The sequence below is a fragment of the Pygocentrus nattereri genome, chromosome 25, assembly GCF_015220715.1.
Source record: "Pygocentrus nattereri isolate fPygNat1 chromosome 25, fPygNat1.pri, whole genome shotgun sequence".
Classification (NCBI taxonomy): Eukaryota; Metazoa; Chordata; class Actinopteri; order Characiformes; family Serrasalmidae; genus Pygocentrus; species Pygocentrus nattereri.
In genome coordinates, this window is record NC_051235.1 from 2,062,844 (window position 1) to 2,076,606 (window position 13,763).

The following is a 13,763-nucleotide window of genomic DNA, read 5'->3' on the forward strand; positions in this document are numbered from 1 at the left end:
ATAAAAAGTATTTGTCAAATTTATCTGTGAGTTTGTTTAAACTGCTGCCTACACATCACTGGGATGGAATGAATGTACGAAGTGTAATCCTCCTTCAGATAATGTCATAGATGTGAAAGAGTTGAACTATTGAGGCTCTTACCATGGTCTAATAATATTTAAATTGTGATGATCACCTTTAATAAAGGACATGACATTCAAAGAAAATACTCCAGGTTAAATGCTCTGCTTTTTTATTATGCAGTGATGATATTTATGACTTATATTAATCATTAAACTACGACATAGTTATATCAATCATTGATGACAACAAGAACATGACAGGATGAAACACTTCAGCTACAGAAGAGCTGTGTTCAGCTGTAAATGAGCCACAGTAGCATCTCAGCAATTGTAGAGAATGTTGATCCTCTTGATGTCGATGGCTGAGAGGTCCACTCTCTGTCCGATCGGCACTGATGGATCAGGAATAGGAGTGATGGTGTCCTGCCCGTTGATGGAGAAAGCCGTTTTCCCATAGTGCATCACGGAGGAGTAATCGTATGGTGTGTTGAGGTTGTTGGTGTTCTCCTTGTTGAAATTGTACTGCATTGTTGGTGAGATGTTTGCCCAGTTGATCCTCACGTAGTAGTCGCGGTCACTCCTGGTATGCTCGTGGTAGAAACCCAGCGCGTGGTTCAGCTCGTGCTGGGCAATGCCGTGGTACACACAGCCGTTCCTGCTGAGGGAGACCACCTGCACGCCACCTTGTCTGCCCACTGCAGAGTAGCACCTGAGACGAAATGGGGAAGATTCTTCACATCACTGAAGTAAAGCTATGGACAGTGAGCTTAAAACAGGAGTAAAGCTGATCTAAAAGCTCTGTAGATGGTTCAGCTGCTCTCACCCATCTCTGCTCTGAATGCTGAGGTAGTCAGCTTCAAAGGTTCTGGAAACAAAGCGAATGCAGGTTTTGCTGTGGAAGGTCGCCATGGCGCCGGCAATGACAGACCTGTCAGAGAATGCTGTAAAGTATATAAGTAACAAATAATCAGATAATAGCATTAATAAATCAGGTAATGGGGAATACAGATTGTGAAGATCGACCTTTTACTCACAGAAATCATTGCTCACTGTGAAAGGCACCAGCACTAAGCCATTTGAGGACTTCTTCCAAAAGCAGTTGTTGCTGGGGCAGACCAGAGCATTCCTGGTTCTTGGTAAAACTATGTCTCCCTCCACCAATCGTTCCCTGGATCCTTCATACAGAGATGGAGATGGAAATTTGATCAGGCAAAGCAGAATTTTGGAACATATTATTCAGATATAAAAATTGACCATCTAGAATCAGTAGAATCAGCAGGTTATCTGACCATTGTTGATTGTCAGAATGTTTCTTGTGATGTCCACATGCTGAGTCTCCATGAGAGGCACAGCCTGCGAGAGGCCGAGCAGCAGCAGGGCTAGAATGGAGAGAGAGGCTGTGGGCTCCATGTTGCTTCAGTGTGTGGAGATCTGGATGCTCCTTCACCGTAGCTCAGTGTCTAAACCATGTGAGATCTGGTCTTTTATACACATGGACACTCATCGGTGTGGCTGTTTGGGGATTAAAGCTAGGCTGTAGTGTCCACTGTCTAATGTGTTTATGTAAAGGGAGGCCCTCTGGACGCAGGGTTTGGATTTTAAAACATAATTTTGATTTTTAAGACTGGACGTATCTCCTCCTCCTCAGCATATATCTACTTTGGTGATCCACAGAGCTTCATTCCAGGGATTCTTTTATTGTCTTAAAGTCCCATGTCCTCTCTTCATTGCTCTGCTGCTCCACAGTTCTACCTTCTGTTGAAACTGAGTGAAACTCTTTCAAACACTCAATCTGTCTAATATGTAGATCCCATCCCCTCTGGGGGGATGTTGTCGCAGCTTTCTGTCCTCGCTATTGAGTGCATCTTGTGACAAATTTATACTGTACTGCACTCACAAACACACACACGCACACACTCACATACACATACATCACAGTCATTTGTGTAGTCTTTCCAAGTGCTGTATTTCTCAGGTACACTTTCTTCTCTTCTTTCAGGCGCAGTAGTTGGTGAACCATCGCCGTGTCAAATTAAATAATTGAAAAGTAAATAAAGAAAGAAAGAAAGAAACACTGACAAATGAGCTATAGTGCTCATTTTGGAAAAGTAAATTTGTTTGACACAGTAATGCAGTCTGACCATAATTCTGATTGCAAATCTGCCAGACAAAACAGGCAAAAAATGCTTTTGGAAGAAGTCCTCAAATGGCTTATTGCTGGTGCCTTTCACAGTGAGCAATGATTTCTGTGAGTAAAAGGTCAATCTTCACAATCTGTATTCCCCATTACCTGATTTATTAATGCTATTATCTGATTATTTGTTACTTATATCCTTTACAGCATCCTCTGACAGGTCTGTCATTGCCGGCGACCTTCCACAGCAAAACCTGCATTCGCTTTGTTTCCAGAACATTGGAAGCTGACTACCTCAGCATTCAGAGCAGAGCTTTTAGATCAGCTTTACTCCTGTTTTAAGCTCACTGTCCATAGCTTTACTTCAGTGATGTGAACAATCGTCCCCATTTCGTCTCAGGTGCTACTCTCCAGTGGGCAGACAAGGTGGCGTGCAGGTGGTCTCCCTCAGCAGGAACGGCTGTGTGTACCACGGCATTGCCCAGCACGAGCTGAACCACGCGCTGGGTTTCTACCAAGAGCATACCAGGAGTGACCGCGACTACTACGTGAGGATCAACTGGGCAAACATCTCACCAACACTGCAGTACAATTTCAACAAGGAGAACACCAACAACCTCAACACACCATACGATTACTCCTCCGTGATGCACTATGGGAAAACGGCTTTCTCCATGAACGGGCAGGACACCATCACTCCTATTCCTGATCCATCAGTGCCGATCGGACAGAGAGTAGACCTCTCCGCCATCGACATCAAGAGGATCAACATTCTCTACAATTGCTGAGATGTTCTTGTTGTCATCAATGATTGATATAACAATGTCGTAGTTTAATGATTAATATAAGTCATAAATATCATCACTGTATAATAAAAAAGCAAAGAATTTAACTTGGAGTGTTTTCTTTGAATGTCATGTCCTTTATTAAAGGTGATCATCACAATGTAAATATTATTAGACAATGCTAAGACCCTCAATAGGTCAACTCTTTGACATCTATGACATTATCTGAAAGAGGATTACATTTCTTACATTCATTCCACCACAGTGATGTGTAGGCAGCAGTTGAAAAAACTCACAGATAAATTTGAAACTTTTTATTGTCACCATGCAAATATTTTAAAACTTAATTCTGTTAATTAGCAAACATTCTTCATTACAAGCAAAGACGGCTGTTTGACAAAAATACCGGAAAATGAGTTTAACATAACCTCACTCATCATTCTTCATCACTAGACTTATGGATATTGTAATGTAAGTTAAATTTTCAAATTAGAATAAAAAAATTTTGAATTTACAGAACTGCTCAAAATTCTAACATAGAAGTCTATCCGTATAAACAAACTCATGTACACATTTTAGCACAGGTGTCTGAATGTAAAGTAAAATGATGAACAGTAATTTATAAAATGTCATGTATTCGATGAACTTGAATAAAAAATCTAATATTTTTTATTTTGCTCGTAAAAGCTGATATTTTCTTCATATTTTGTGTACTCTAAACACTTAAGACCTCTTCCCACCAAACATGATTTATTTGTGTGATGTACTTGGATGAAAGTAAACCTGTATCACTGAAGCTATCTTACACAGGAAGTAAGTTTTTGGATGACAATAAAGCGGCATTATTTTTGTCGCCCTCTGTTTGATATCTGCGAACTTCAGCTGGCAACACAAAGGCACTGACCAAACATGGTCGCCTCTGTCGTTTTCAAGTTTTTTTACTGTAAGAAAAAAATGATCAACATATCACTGTTGTTGGAGCAAAACCTAGTTTCTCCATTTCTTTCAGTTTTAGTGTTTGAAATCATTTGAAACTACCTGTTGTAATTGGCATTGTCTATTAGCTTCATGATAAATGTTTGAAATTTTAAATCAACCATAAAAGGTACAGTTAAAAATAAACTTGGCTACAGAGTGGTGAATGCTATTGAACAGATACTGATGATTAGTGTATTATAATAAATTTGAGTTTAAAATAAATCCAAATCAGATAGATCTAAGACAGTAAGTAACAATGCAGAAATTAAGACATGATGTAAAATGCATTTCATGATATATCTACATTCATTTGAAAATAAGCTATCATTTGGGAAAATTCTGAATTTTGAAAATGATTTTTACAAAAAATTTCATTTGGCAAAGGAAATTCAGTATGAACAAAAAATAGTTTTTTTTTATTCATACGTTTTGGATTTTTTATTTTAATTTTGAAATTTGCTAGGATTTGTCCAATTTTAATTGGGAATTCAAAATGATGTCTGGATGTATCTAAAATGTTTCAAATAAATCGATTAAATTAATGTCTTTAATACTATTGAATTCAGGATGCATTTTTCATCTCTTGCAAATATTTAACTTGCTATTTTTTTACATTTTCTTTTAAATATTTAAGAAAATTAGTTATTTTTTGCATGAAGATAAAAAATCTAAAATATTTAAAGCCTTTTTTCAAAACTTACTTGTTTCCTTTGTATGATTCTTAAAGTGGAACTTTTACATTTCTATGTTTCATTTTATTATCATAATGAAAGTATTTACTTTTGGATTTTGCCATTTTTCCAAGGAGAATTGTTTTTTTTTTCCTTTTGAGTTACTCCCAAAAATAAGGGACCACTGTAAACACAACTAACACTTGAACATTAGTGGAGTTTAACCAAACAAACTCTGAACCATTCTAATTCAGTAAGGTTTTAGAATAACTGGTGGATGCAGGGGCTCGTCTATCTATTTATACATATTAGACAGATTGAGTGTTTGAATGAGTTTCACTCAGTTTCAACAGAAGGTAGAACTGTGGAGCAGCAGAGCAATGAAGAGAGGACATGGGACTTTAAGACAATAAAAGAGTCCCTAGAATGAAGCTCTGAGGATCACCAAAGTAGATATATGCTGAGGAGGAGGAGATACGTCCAGTCTTAAAAATCAAAATTATGTTTTAAAATCCAAACCCTGCGTCCAGAGGGCCTCCCTTTAGATAAACACATTAGACAGTGGACACTACAGCCTAGCTTTAATCCCCAAACAGCCACACCAATGAGTGTCCATGTGTATAAAAGGCCAGATCTGACAGGGTTTAGACACTGAGCTACGGTGAAGGAGCATCCAGATCTCCACACACTGAAGGAACATGGAGCCCACAGCCTCTCTCTCCATTCTAGCCCTGCTGCTGCTCGGCCTCTCGCAGGCTGTGCCTCTCATGGAGACTCAGCATGTGGACATCACAAGAAACATTCTGACAATCAACAACGGTCAGAAACCTGCTGATTCTACTGATTCTAGATGGTCAATTTTTATATCTGAATAACATGTTCCAAAATTCTGCTTTGCCTGATCAAATTTCCATCTCCATCTGTGTATGAAGGATCCAGGGAACTGTTGGTGGAGGGAGACATAGTTTTACCAAGAACCAGGAATGCTCTGGTCTGCCCCAGCAACAACTGCTTTTGGAAGAAGTCCTCAAATGGCTTAGTACTGGTGCCTTTCACAGTGAGCAATGATTTCTGTGAGTAAAAGGTCGATCTTCACAATCTGTATACCCTATTACCTGATTTATTAATGCTATTATCTGATTGTTTGTTGCTTATATGCTTTACAGCTTCCTCTGACAGGTCTGTCATTGCCGGTGCCATGGCGACCTTCCACAGCAAAACCTGCATTCGCTTTGTTTCCAGAACCTTTGAAGCTGACTACCTCAGCATTCAGAGCAGAGATGGGTGAGAGCAGCTGAACCATCTACAGAGCTTTTAGATCAGCTTTACTCCTGTTTTAAGCTCACTGTCCATAGCTTTACTTCAGTGATGTGAACAATCTTCCCCATTTCGTCTCAGGTGCTACTCTGCAGTGGGCAGACAAGGTGGCATGCAGGTGGTCTCCCTCAGCAGGAACGGCTGTGTGTACCACGGCATTGCCCAGCACGAGCTGAACCACGCACTGGGTTTCTACCACGAGCATACCAGGAGTGACCGCGACTACTACGTGAGGATCAACTGGGCAAACATCTCACCAACACTGCAGTACAATTTCAACAAGAAGGAAACCAACAACCTCAACACACCGTACGATTACTCCTCCGTGATGCACTATGGGAAAACGGCTTTCTCCATCAACGGGCAGGACACCATCACTCCTATTCCTGATCCATCAGTGCCGATCGGACAGAGAGTGGACCTCTCCGCCATCGACGTCAAGAGGATCAACATTCTCTACAATTGCTGAGATGTTCTTGTTGTCGTCAATGATTGATATAACAATGTCGTAGTTTAATGATTAATATAAGTCATAAATATCATCACTGCATAATAAAAAAGCAAAGAATTTAACCTGGAGTGTTTTCTTTGAATGTCATGTCCTTTATTAAAGGTGATCATCACAATGTAAATATTTTTAGACCATGCTAAGAGCCTCAATAGTTCAACTCTTTGACATCTATGACATTATCTGAAAGAAGTTTACATTTCTTCCATTCATTCCACCACAGTGATGTGTAGGCAGCAGTTTAAACAAACTCACAGCTAAATATGACAAATACTTTTTATTGTCACCATGCAAATATTTTAAAACTTAATTCTGATAATTAGCAAACATTCTTCATTACAAGCGAAGACGGCTTTTTCACAAAAATACTGGAAAATGAGTTTAACATAACCTCAGTTATCATTCTTCATCACTAGACTGATGGATATTATAATGTAAGTTCAATTTTCAAACTAGAATAAAAAAATTTTGAATTTACAGAACTGCTCAAAATTCTAACATAGAAGTCTATCCATATAAACAAACTCATGTGCACATTTTAGCACTGGTGCCTGAATGTAAAGTAAAATGATGAACAGTAATTTATAAAATGTCATGTATTTGATGAACTTCAATAAAAAATCTAATATTTTTTATTTTGCTCGTAAAAGCTGATATTTTCTTCATATTTTGTGTACTCTAAACACTTAAGACCTCTTCCCACCAAACATGATTTATTTGTGTGATGTACTTGGATGAAAGTAAACCTGTATCACTGAAGCTATCTTACACAGGAAGTACGTTTTTGGATGACAATAAAGCGGCATTATTTTTGTCGCCCTCTGTTTGATATCTGCGAACTTCAGCTGGCAACACAAAGGCACTGACCAAACATGGTCGCCTCTGCTGTTTTCAAGTTTTTTTACTGTAAGAAAAAAATGATCAACATATCACTGTTGTTGGAGCAAAACCTAGTTTCTCCATTTCTTTCAGTTTTAGTGTTTGAAATCATTTGAAACTACCTGTTGTAATTGGCATTGTCTATTAGCTTCATGATAAATGTTTGAAATTTTAAATCAACCATAAAATGTACAGTTAAAAATAAACTTGGCTACAGATTGGTGAATGCTATTGAACAGATACTGATGATTAGTGTATTATAATAAATTTGAGTTTAAAATAAATCCAAATCAGATAGATCTAAGACAGTAAGTAACAATGCAGAAATTAAGACATGATATAAAATGCATTTCATGATATATCTACATTCATTTGAAAATAAGCTATCATTTGGGAAAATTCTGAATTTTGAAAATTATTTTTACAAAAAATTTCATTTGGCAAAGGAAATTCAGTATGAACAAAAATAGTTTTTTTTCATTCATACGTTTTGGATTTTTTATTTTAATTTTGAAATTTGCTAGGATTTGTCCAATTTTAATAGGGAATTCAAAATTATCTCTTTAATATTATTGAATTCAGGATGCATTTTCATCTCTTGCAAATATTTAACTTGCTATTTTTTAACATTTTCTTTTAAATATTTAAGAAAATTAGTTATTTTTTGCATGAAGATAAAAAATCTAAAATATTTAAAGCCTTTTCTCAAAACTTACTTGTTTCCTTTGTATGATTCTTAAAGTGGAACTTTTACATTTCTATGTTTCATTTTATTATCATAATGAAAGTATTTACTTTTGGATTTTGCCATTTTTCCAAGGAGAATTGTTTTTTTTTTCCTTTTGAGTTACTCCCAAAAATAAGGGACCACTGTAAACACAACTAACACTTGAACATTAGTGGAGTTTAACCAAACAAACTCTGAACCATTCTAATTCAGTAAGGTTTTAGAATAACTGGTGGATGCAGGGGCTCGTCTATCTATTTATACATATTAGACAGATTGAGTGTTTGAATGAGTTTCACTCAGTTTCAACAGAAGGTAGAACTGTGGAGCAGCAGAGCAATGAAGAGAGGACATGGGACTTTAAGACAATAAAAGAGTCCCTAGAATGAAGCTCTGAGGATCACCAAAGTAGATATATGCTGAGGAGGAGGAGATACGTCCAGTCTTAAAAATCAAAATTATGTTTTAAAATCCAAACCCTGCGTCCAGAGGGCCTCCCTTTAGATAAACACATTAGACAGTGGACACTACAGCCTAGCTTTAATCCCCAAACAGCCACACCAATGAGTGTCCATGTGTATAAAAGGCCAGATCTGACAGGGTTTAGACACTGAGCTACGGTGAAGGAGCATCCAGATCTCCACACACTGAAGGAACATGGAGCCCACAGCCTCTCTCTCCATTCTAGCCCTGCTGCTGCTCGGCCTCTCGCAGGCTGTGCCTCTCATGGAGACTCAGCATGTGGACATCACAAGAAACATTCTGACAATCAACAACGGTCAGAAACCTGCTGATTCTACTGATTCTAGATGGTCAATTTTTATATCTGAATAACATGTTCCAAAATTCTGCTTTGCCTGATCAAATTTCCATCTCCATCTGTGTATGAAGGATCCAGGGAACTGTTGGTGGAGGGAGACATAGTTTTACCAAGAACCAGGAATGCTCTGGTCTGCCCCAGCAACAACTGCTTTTGGAAGAAGTCCTCAAATGGCTTAGTACTGGTGCCTTTCACAGTGAGCAATGATTTCTGTGAGTAAAAGGTCGATCTTCACAATCTGTATACCCTATTACCTGATTTATTAATGCTATTATCTGATTGTTTGTTGCTTATATGCTTTACAGCTTCCTCTGACAGGTCTGTCATTGCCGGTGCCATGGCGACCTTCCACAGCAAAACCTGCATTCGCTTTGTTTCCAGAACCTTTGAAGCTGACTACCTCAGCATTCAGAGCAGAGATGGGTGAGAGCAGCTGAACCATCTACAGAGCTTTTAGATCAGCTTTACTCCTGTTTTAAGCTCACTGTCCATAGCTTTACTTCAGTGATGTGAACAATCTTCCCCATTTCGTCTCAGGTGCTACTCTGCAGTGGGCAGACAAGGTGGCATGCAGGTGGTCTCCCTCAGCAGGAACGGCTGTGTGTACCACGGCATTGCCCAGCACGAGCTGAACCACGCACTGGGTTTCTACCACGAGCATACCAGGAGTGACCGCGACTACTACGTGAGGATCAACTGGGCAAACATCTCACCAACACTGCAGTACAATTTCAACAAGAAGGAAACCAACAACCTCAACACACCGTACGATTACTCCTCCGTGATGCACTATGGGAAAACGGCTTTCTCCATCAACGGGCAGGACACCATCACTCCTATTCCTGATCCATCAGTGCCGATCGGACAGAGAGTGGACCTCTCCGCCATCGACGTCAAGAGGATCAACATTCTCTACAATTGCTGAGATGTTCTTGTTGTCGTCAATGATTGATATAACAATGTCGTAGTTTAATGATTAATATAAGTCATAAATATCATCACTGCATAATAAAAAAGCAAAGAATTTAACCTGGAGTGTTTTCTTTGAATGTCATGTCCTTTATTAAAGGTGATCATCACAATGTAAATATTTTTAGACCATGCTAAGAGCCTCAATAGTTCAACTCTTTGACATCTATGACATTATCTGAAAGAAGTTTACATTTCTTCCATTCATTCCACCACAGTGATGTGTAGGCAGCAGTTTAAACAAACTCACAGCTAAATATGACAAATACTTTTTATTGTCACCATGCAAATATTTTAAAACTTAATTCTGATAATTAGCAAACATTCTTCATTACAAGCGAAGACGGCTTTTTCACAAAAATACTGGAAAATGAGTTTAACATAACCTCAGTTATCATTCTTCATCACTAGACTGATGGATATTATAATGTAAGTTCAATTTTCAAACTAGAATAAAAAAATTTTGAATTTACAGAACTGCTCAAAATTCTAACATAGAAGTCTATCCATATAAACAAACTCATGTGCACATTTTAGCACTGGTGCCTGAATGTAAAGTAAAATGATGAACAGTAATTTATAAAATGTCATGTATTTGATGAACTTCAATAAAAAATCTAATATTTTTTATTTTGCTCGTAAAAGCTGATATTTTCTTCATATTTTGTGTACTCTAAACACTTAAGACCTCTTCCCACCAAACATGATTTATTTGTGTGATGTACTTGGATGAAAGTAAACCTGTATCACTGAAGCTATCTTACACAGGAAGTACGTTTTTGGATGACAATAAAGCGGCATTATTTTTGTCGCCCTCTGTTTGATATCTGCGAACTTCAGCTGGCAACACAAAGGCACTGACCAAACATGGTCGCCTCTGCTGTTTTCAAGTTTTTTTACTGTAAGAAAAAAATGATCAACATATCACTGTTGTTGGAGCAAAACCTAGTTTCTCCATTTCTTTCAGTTTTAGTGTTTGAAATCATTTGAAACTACCTGTTGTAATTGGCATTGTCTATTAGCTTCATGATAAATGTTTGAAATTTTAAATCAACCATAAAATGTACAGTTAAAAATAAACTTGGCTACAGATTGGTGAATGCTATTGAACAGATACTGATGATTAGTGTATTATAATAAATTTGAGTTTAAAATAAATCCAAATCAGATAGATCTAAGACAGTAAGTAACAATGCAGAAATTAAGACATGATATAAAATGCATTTCATGATATATCTACATTCATTTGAAAATAAGCTATCATTTGGGAAAATTCTGAATTTTGAAAATTATTTTTACAAAAAATTTCATTTGGCAAAGGAAATTCAGTATGAACAAAAATAGTTTTTTTTCATTCATACGTTTTGGATTTTTTATTTTAATTTTGAAATTTGCTAGGATTTGTCCAATTTTAATAGGGAATTCAAAATTATCTCTTTAATATTATTGAATTCAGGATGCATTTTCATCTCTTGCAAATATTTAACTTGCTATTTTTTAACATTTTCTTTTAAATATTTAAGAAAATTAGTTATTTTTTGCATGAAGATAAAAAATCTAAAATATTTAAAGCCTTTTCTCAAAACTTACTTGTTTCCTTTGTATGATTCTTAAAGTGGAACTTTTACATTTCTATGTTTCATTTTATTATCATAATGAAAGTATTTACTTTTGGATTTTGCCATTTTTCCAAGGAGAATTGTTTTTTTTTTCCTTTTGAGTTACTCCCAAAAATAAGGGACCACTGTAAACACAACTAACACTTGAACATTAGTGGAGTTTAACCAAACAAACTCTGAACCATTCTAATTCAGTAAGGTTTTAGAATAACTGGTGGATGCAGGGGCTCGTCTATCTATTTATACATATTAGACAGATTGAGTGTTTGAATGAGTTTCACTCAGTTTCAACAGAAGGTAGAACTGTGGAGCAGCAGAGCAATGAAGAGAGGACATGGGACTTTAAGACAATAAAAGAGTCCCTAGAATGAAGCTCTGAGGATCACCAAAGTAGATATATGCTGAGGAGGAGGAGATACGTCCAGTCTTAAAAATCAAAATTATGTTTTAAAATCCAAACCCTGCGTCCAGAGGGCCTCCCTTTAGATAAACACATTAGACAGTGGACACTACAGCCTAGCTTTAATCCCCAAACAGCCACACCAATGAGTGTCCATGTGTATAAAAGGCCAGATCTGACAGGGTTTAGACACTGAGCTACGGTGAAGGAGCATCCAGATCTCCACACACTGAAGGAACATGGAGCCCACAGCCTCTCTCTCCATTCTAGCCCTGCTGCTGCTCGGCCTCTCGCAGGCTGTGCCTCTCATGGAGACTCAGCATGTGGACATCACAAGAAACATTCTGACAATCAACAACGGTCAGAAACCTGCTGATTCTACTGATTCTAGATGGTCAATTTTTATATCTGAATAACATGTTCCAAAATTCTGCTTTGCCTGATCAAATTTCCATCTCCATCTGTGTATGAAGGATCCAGGGAACTGTTGGTGGAGGGAGACATAGTTTTACCAAGAACCAGGAATGCTCTGGTCTGCCCCAGCAACAACTGCTTTTGGAAGAAGTCCTCAAATGGCTTAGTACTGGTGCCTTTCACAGTGAGCAATGATTTCTGTGAGTAAAAGGTCGATCTTCACAATCTGTATACCCTATTACCTGATTTATTAATGCTATTATCTGATTGTTTGTTGCTTATATGCTTTACAGCTTCCTCTGACAGGTCTGTCATTGCCGGTGCCATGGCGACCTTCCACAGCAAAACCTGCATTCGCTTTGTTTCCAGAACCTTTGAAGCTGACTACCTCAGCATTCAGAGCAGAGATGGGTGAGAGCAGCTGAACCATCTACAGAGCTTTTAGATCAGCTTTACTCCTGTTTTAAGCTCACTGTCCATAGCTTTACTTCAGTGATGTGAACAATCTTCCCCATTTCGTCTCAGGTGCTACTCTGCAGTGGGCAGACAAGGTGGCATGCAGGTGGTCTCCCTCAGCAGGAACGGCTGTGTGTACCACGGCATTGCCCAGCACGAGCTGAACCACGCACTGGGTTTCTACCACGAGCATACCAGGAGTGACCGCGACTACTACGTGAGGATCAACTGGGCAAACATCTCACCAACACTGCAGTACAATTTCAACAAGAAGGAAACCAACAACCTCAACACACCGTACGATTACTCCTCCGTGATGCACTATGGGAAAACGGCTTTCTCCATCAACGGGCAGGACACCATCACTCCTATTCCTGATCCATCAGTGCCGATCGGACAGAGAGTGGACCTCTCCGCCATCGACGTCAAGAGGATCAACATTCTCTACAATTGCTGAGATGTTCTTGTTGTCGTCAATGATTGATATAACAATGTCGTAGTTTAATGATTAATATAAGTCATAAATATCATCACTGCATAATAAAAAAGCAAAGAATTTAACCTGGAGTGTTTTCTTTGAATGTCATGTCCTTTATTAAAGGTGATCATCACAATGTAAATATTATTAGACCATGCTAAGAGCCTCAATAGTTCAACTCTTTGACATCTATGACATTATCTGAAAGAAGTTTACATTTCTTCCATTCATTCCACCACAGTGATGTGTAGGCAGCAGTTTAAACAAACTCACAGCTAAATATGACAAATACTTTTTATTGTCACCATGCAAATATTTTAAAACTTAATTCTGATAATTAGCAAACATTCTTCATTACAAGCGAAGACGGCTTTTTCACAAAAATACTGGAAAATGAGTTTAACATAACCTCAGTTATCATTCTTCATCACTAGACTGATGGATATTATAATGTAAGTTCAATTTTCAAACTAGAATAAAAAAATTTTGAATTTACAGAACTGCTCAAAATTCTAACATAGAAGTCTATCCATATAAACAAACTC

The 13,763-nt window shown here is 37.7% G+C and overlaps 4 protein-coding genes and 1 pseudogene across 4 annotated transcripts; 4 read left to right on the top strand and 1 right to left on the bottom strand.

Moving 5' to 3' along the window:
* Positions 1-384: 384 nt before the first annotated feature.
* On the bottom strand, positions 385-1,473 carry LOC108416523 (high choriolytic enzyme 1-like). The gene is made up of 4 exons (XM_017689470.2): positions 1,353-1,473; positions 1,098-1,238; positions 887-1,004; positions 385-772 (listed from the first exon to the last, which is right to left on the bottom strand). The coding sequence occupies exons 1-4, from the start codon at positions 1,471-1,473 to the stop codon at positions 385-387; spliced, it is 768 nt and encodes a 255-aa protein (XP_017544959.2).
* LOC108416522 lies at positions 1,472-2,985 on the top strand (annotated as a pseudogene).
* Positions 2,986-5,329: 2,344 nt separating this feature from the next.
* Positions 5,330-6,417, top strand: LOC108421203 (high choriolytic enzyme 1-like). Its single transcript, XM_037534591.1, has 4 exons — positions 5,330-5,450; positions 5,564-5,704; positions 5,798-5,915; positions 6,030-6,417. The coding sequence occupies exons 1-4, from the start codon at positions 5,330-5,332 to the stop codon at positions 6,415-6,417; spliced, it is 768 nt and encodes a 255-aa protein (XP_037390488.1).
* A 2,302-nt stretch (positions 6,418-8,719) lies between these two features.
* LOC119262453 (high choriolytic enzyme 1-like) lies at positions 8,720-9,807 on the top strand. The gene is made up of 4 exons (XM_037534592.1): positions 8,720-8,840; positions 8,954-9,094; positions 9,188-9,305; positions 9,420-9,807. The coding sequence occupies exons 1-4, from the start codon at positions 8,720-8,722 to the stop codon at positions 9,805-9,807; spliced, it is 768 nt and encodes a 255-aa protein (XP_037390489.1).
* A 2,302-nt stretch (positions 9,808-12,109) lies between these two features.
* Positions 12,110-13,197, top strand: LOC119262459 (high choriolytic enzyme 1-like). Its single transcript, XM_037534637.1, has 4 exons — positions 12,110-12,230; positions 12,344-12,484; positions 12,578-12,695; positions 12,810-13,197. Exons 1-4 carry the CDS (start codon positions 12,110-12,112, stop codon positions 13,195-13,197), a joined length of 768 nt encoding a protein of 255 aa, XP_037390534.1.
* The last annotated feature ends 566 nt before the right edge of the window (positions 13,198-13,763 follow it).

Bases quoted from the DNA above. Each gene is read 5' to 3' on its own strand.
- LOC108421203 (XM_037534591.1), top strand. From the start codon at position 5,330: ATGGAGCCCACAGCCTCTCTCTCCATTCTAGCCCTGCTGCTGCTCGGC. The intron at 5,451-5,563 runs GTCAGAAACCTG...CTGTGTATGAAG, and splicing joins CATTCTGACAATCAACAACG to GATCCAGGGAACTGTTGGTG. The intron at 5,705-5,797 runs GTGAGTAAAAGG...TATGCTTTACAG, and splicing joins CACAGTGAGCAATGATTTCT to CTTCCTCTGACAGGTCTGTC.
- LOC108416523 (XM_017689470.2), bottom strand. From the start codon at position 1,473: ATGGAGCCCACAGCCTCTCTCTCCATTCTAGCCCTGCTGCTGCTCGGC. The intron at 1,239-1,352 runs GTCAGATAACCT...CTCTGTATGAAG, and splicing joins CATTCTGACAATCAACAATG to GATCCAGGGAACGATTGGTG. The intron at 1,005-1,097 runs GTGAGTAAAAGG...TATACTTTACAG, and splicing joins CACAGTGAGCAATGATTTCT to CATTCTCTGACAGGTCTGTC.
- LOC119262459 (XM_037534637.1), top strand. From the start codon at position 12,110: ATGGAGCCCACAGCCTCTCTCTCCATTCTAGCCCTGCTGCTGCTCGGC. The intron at 12,231-12,343 runs GTCAGAAACCTG...CTGTGTATGAAG, and splicing joins CATTCTGACAATCAACAACG to GATCCAGGGAACTGTTGGTG. The intron at 12,696-12,809 runs GTGAGAGCAGCT...ATTTCGTCTCAG, and splicing joins AGCATTCAGAGCAGAGATGG to GTGCTACTCTGCAGTGGGCA.
- LOC119262453 (XM_037534592.1), top strand. From the start codon at position 8,720: ATGGAGCCCACAGCCTCTCTCTCCATTCTAGCCCTGCTGCTGCTCGGC. The intron at 8,841-8,953 runs GTCAGAAACCTG...CTGTGTATGAAG, and splicing joins CATTCTGACAATCAACAACG to GATCCAGGGAACTGTTGGTG. The intron at 9,306-9,419 runs GTGAGAGCAGCT...ATTTCGTCTCAG, and splicing joins AGCATTCAGAGCAGAGATGG to GTGCTACTCTGCAGTGGGCA.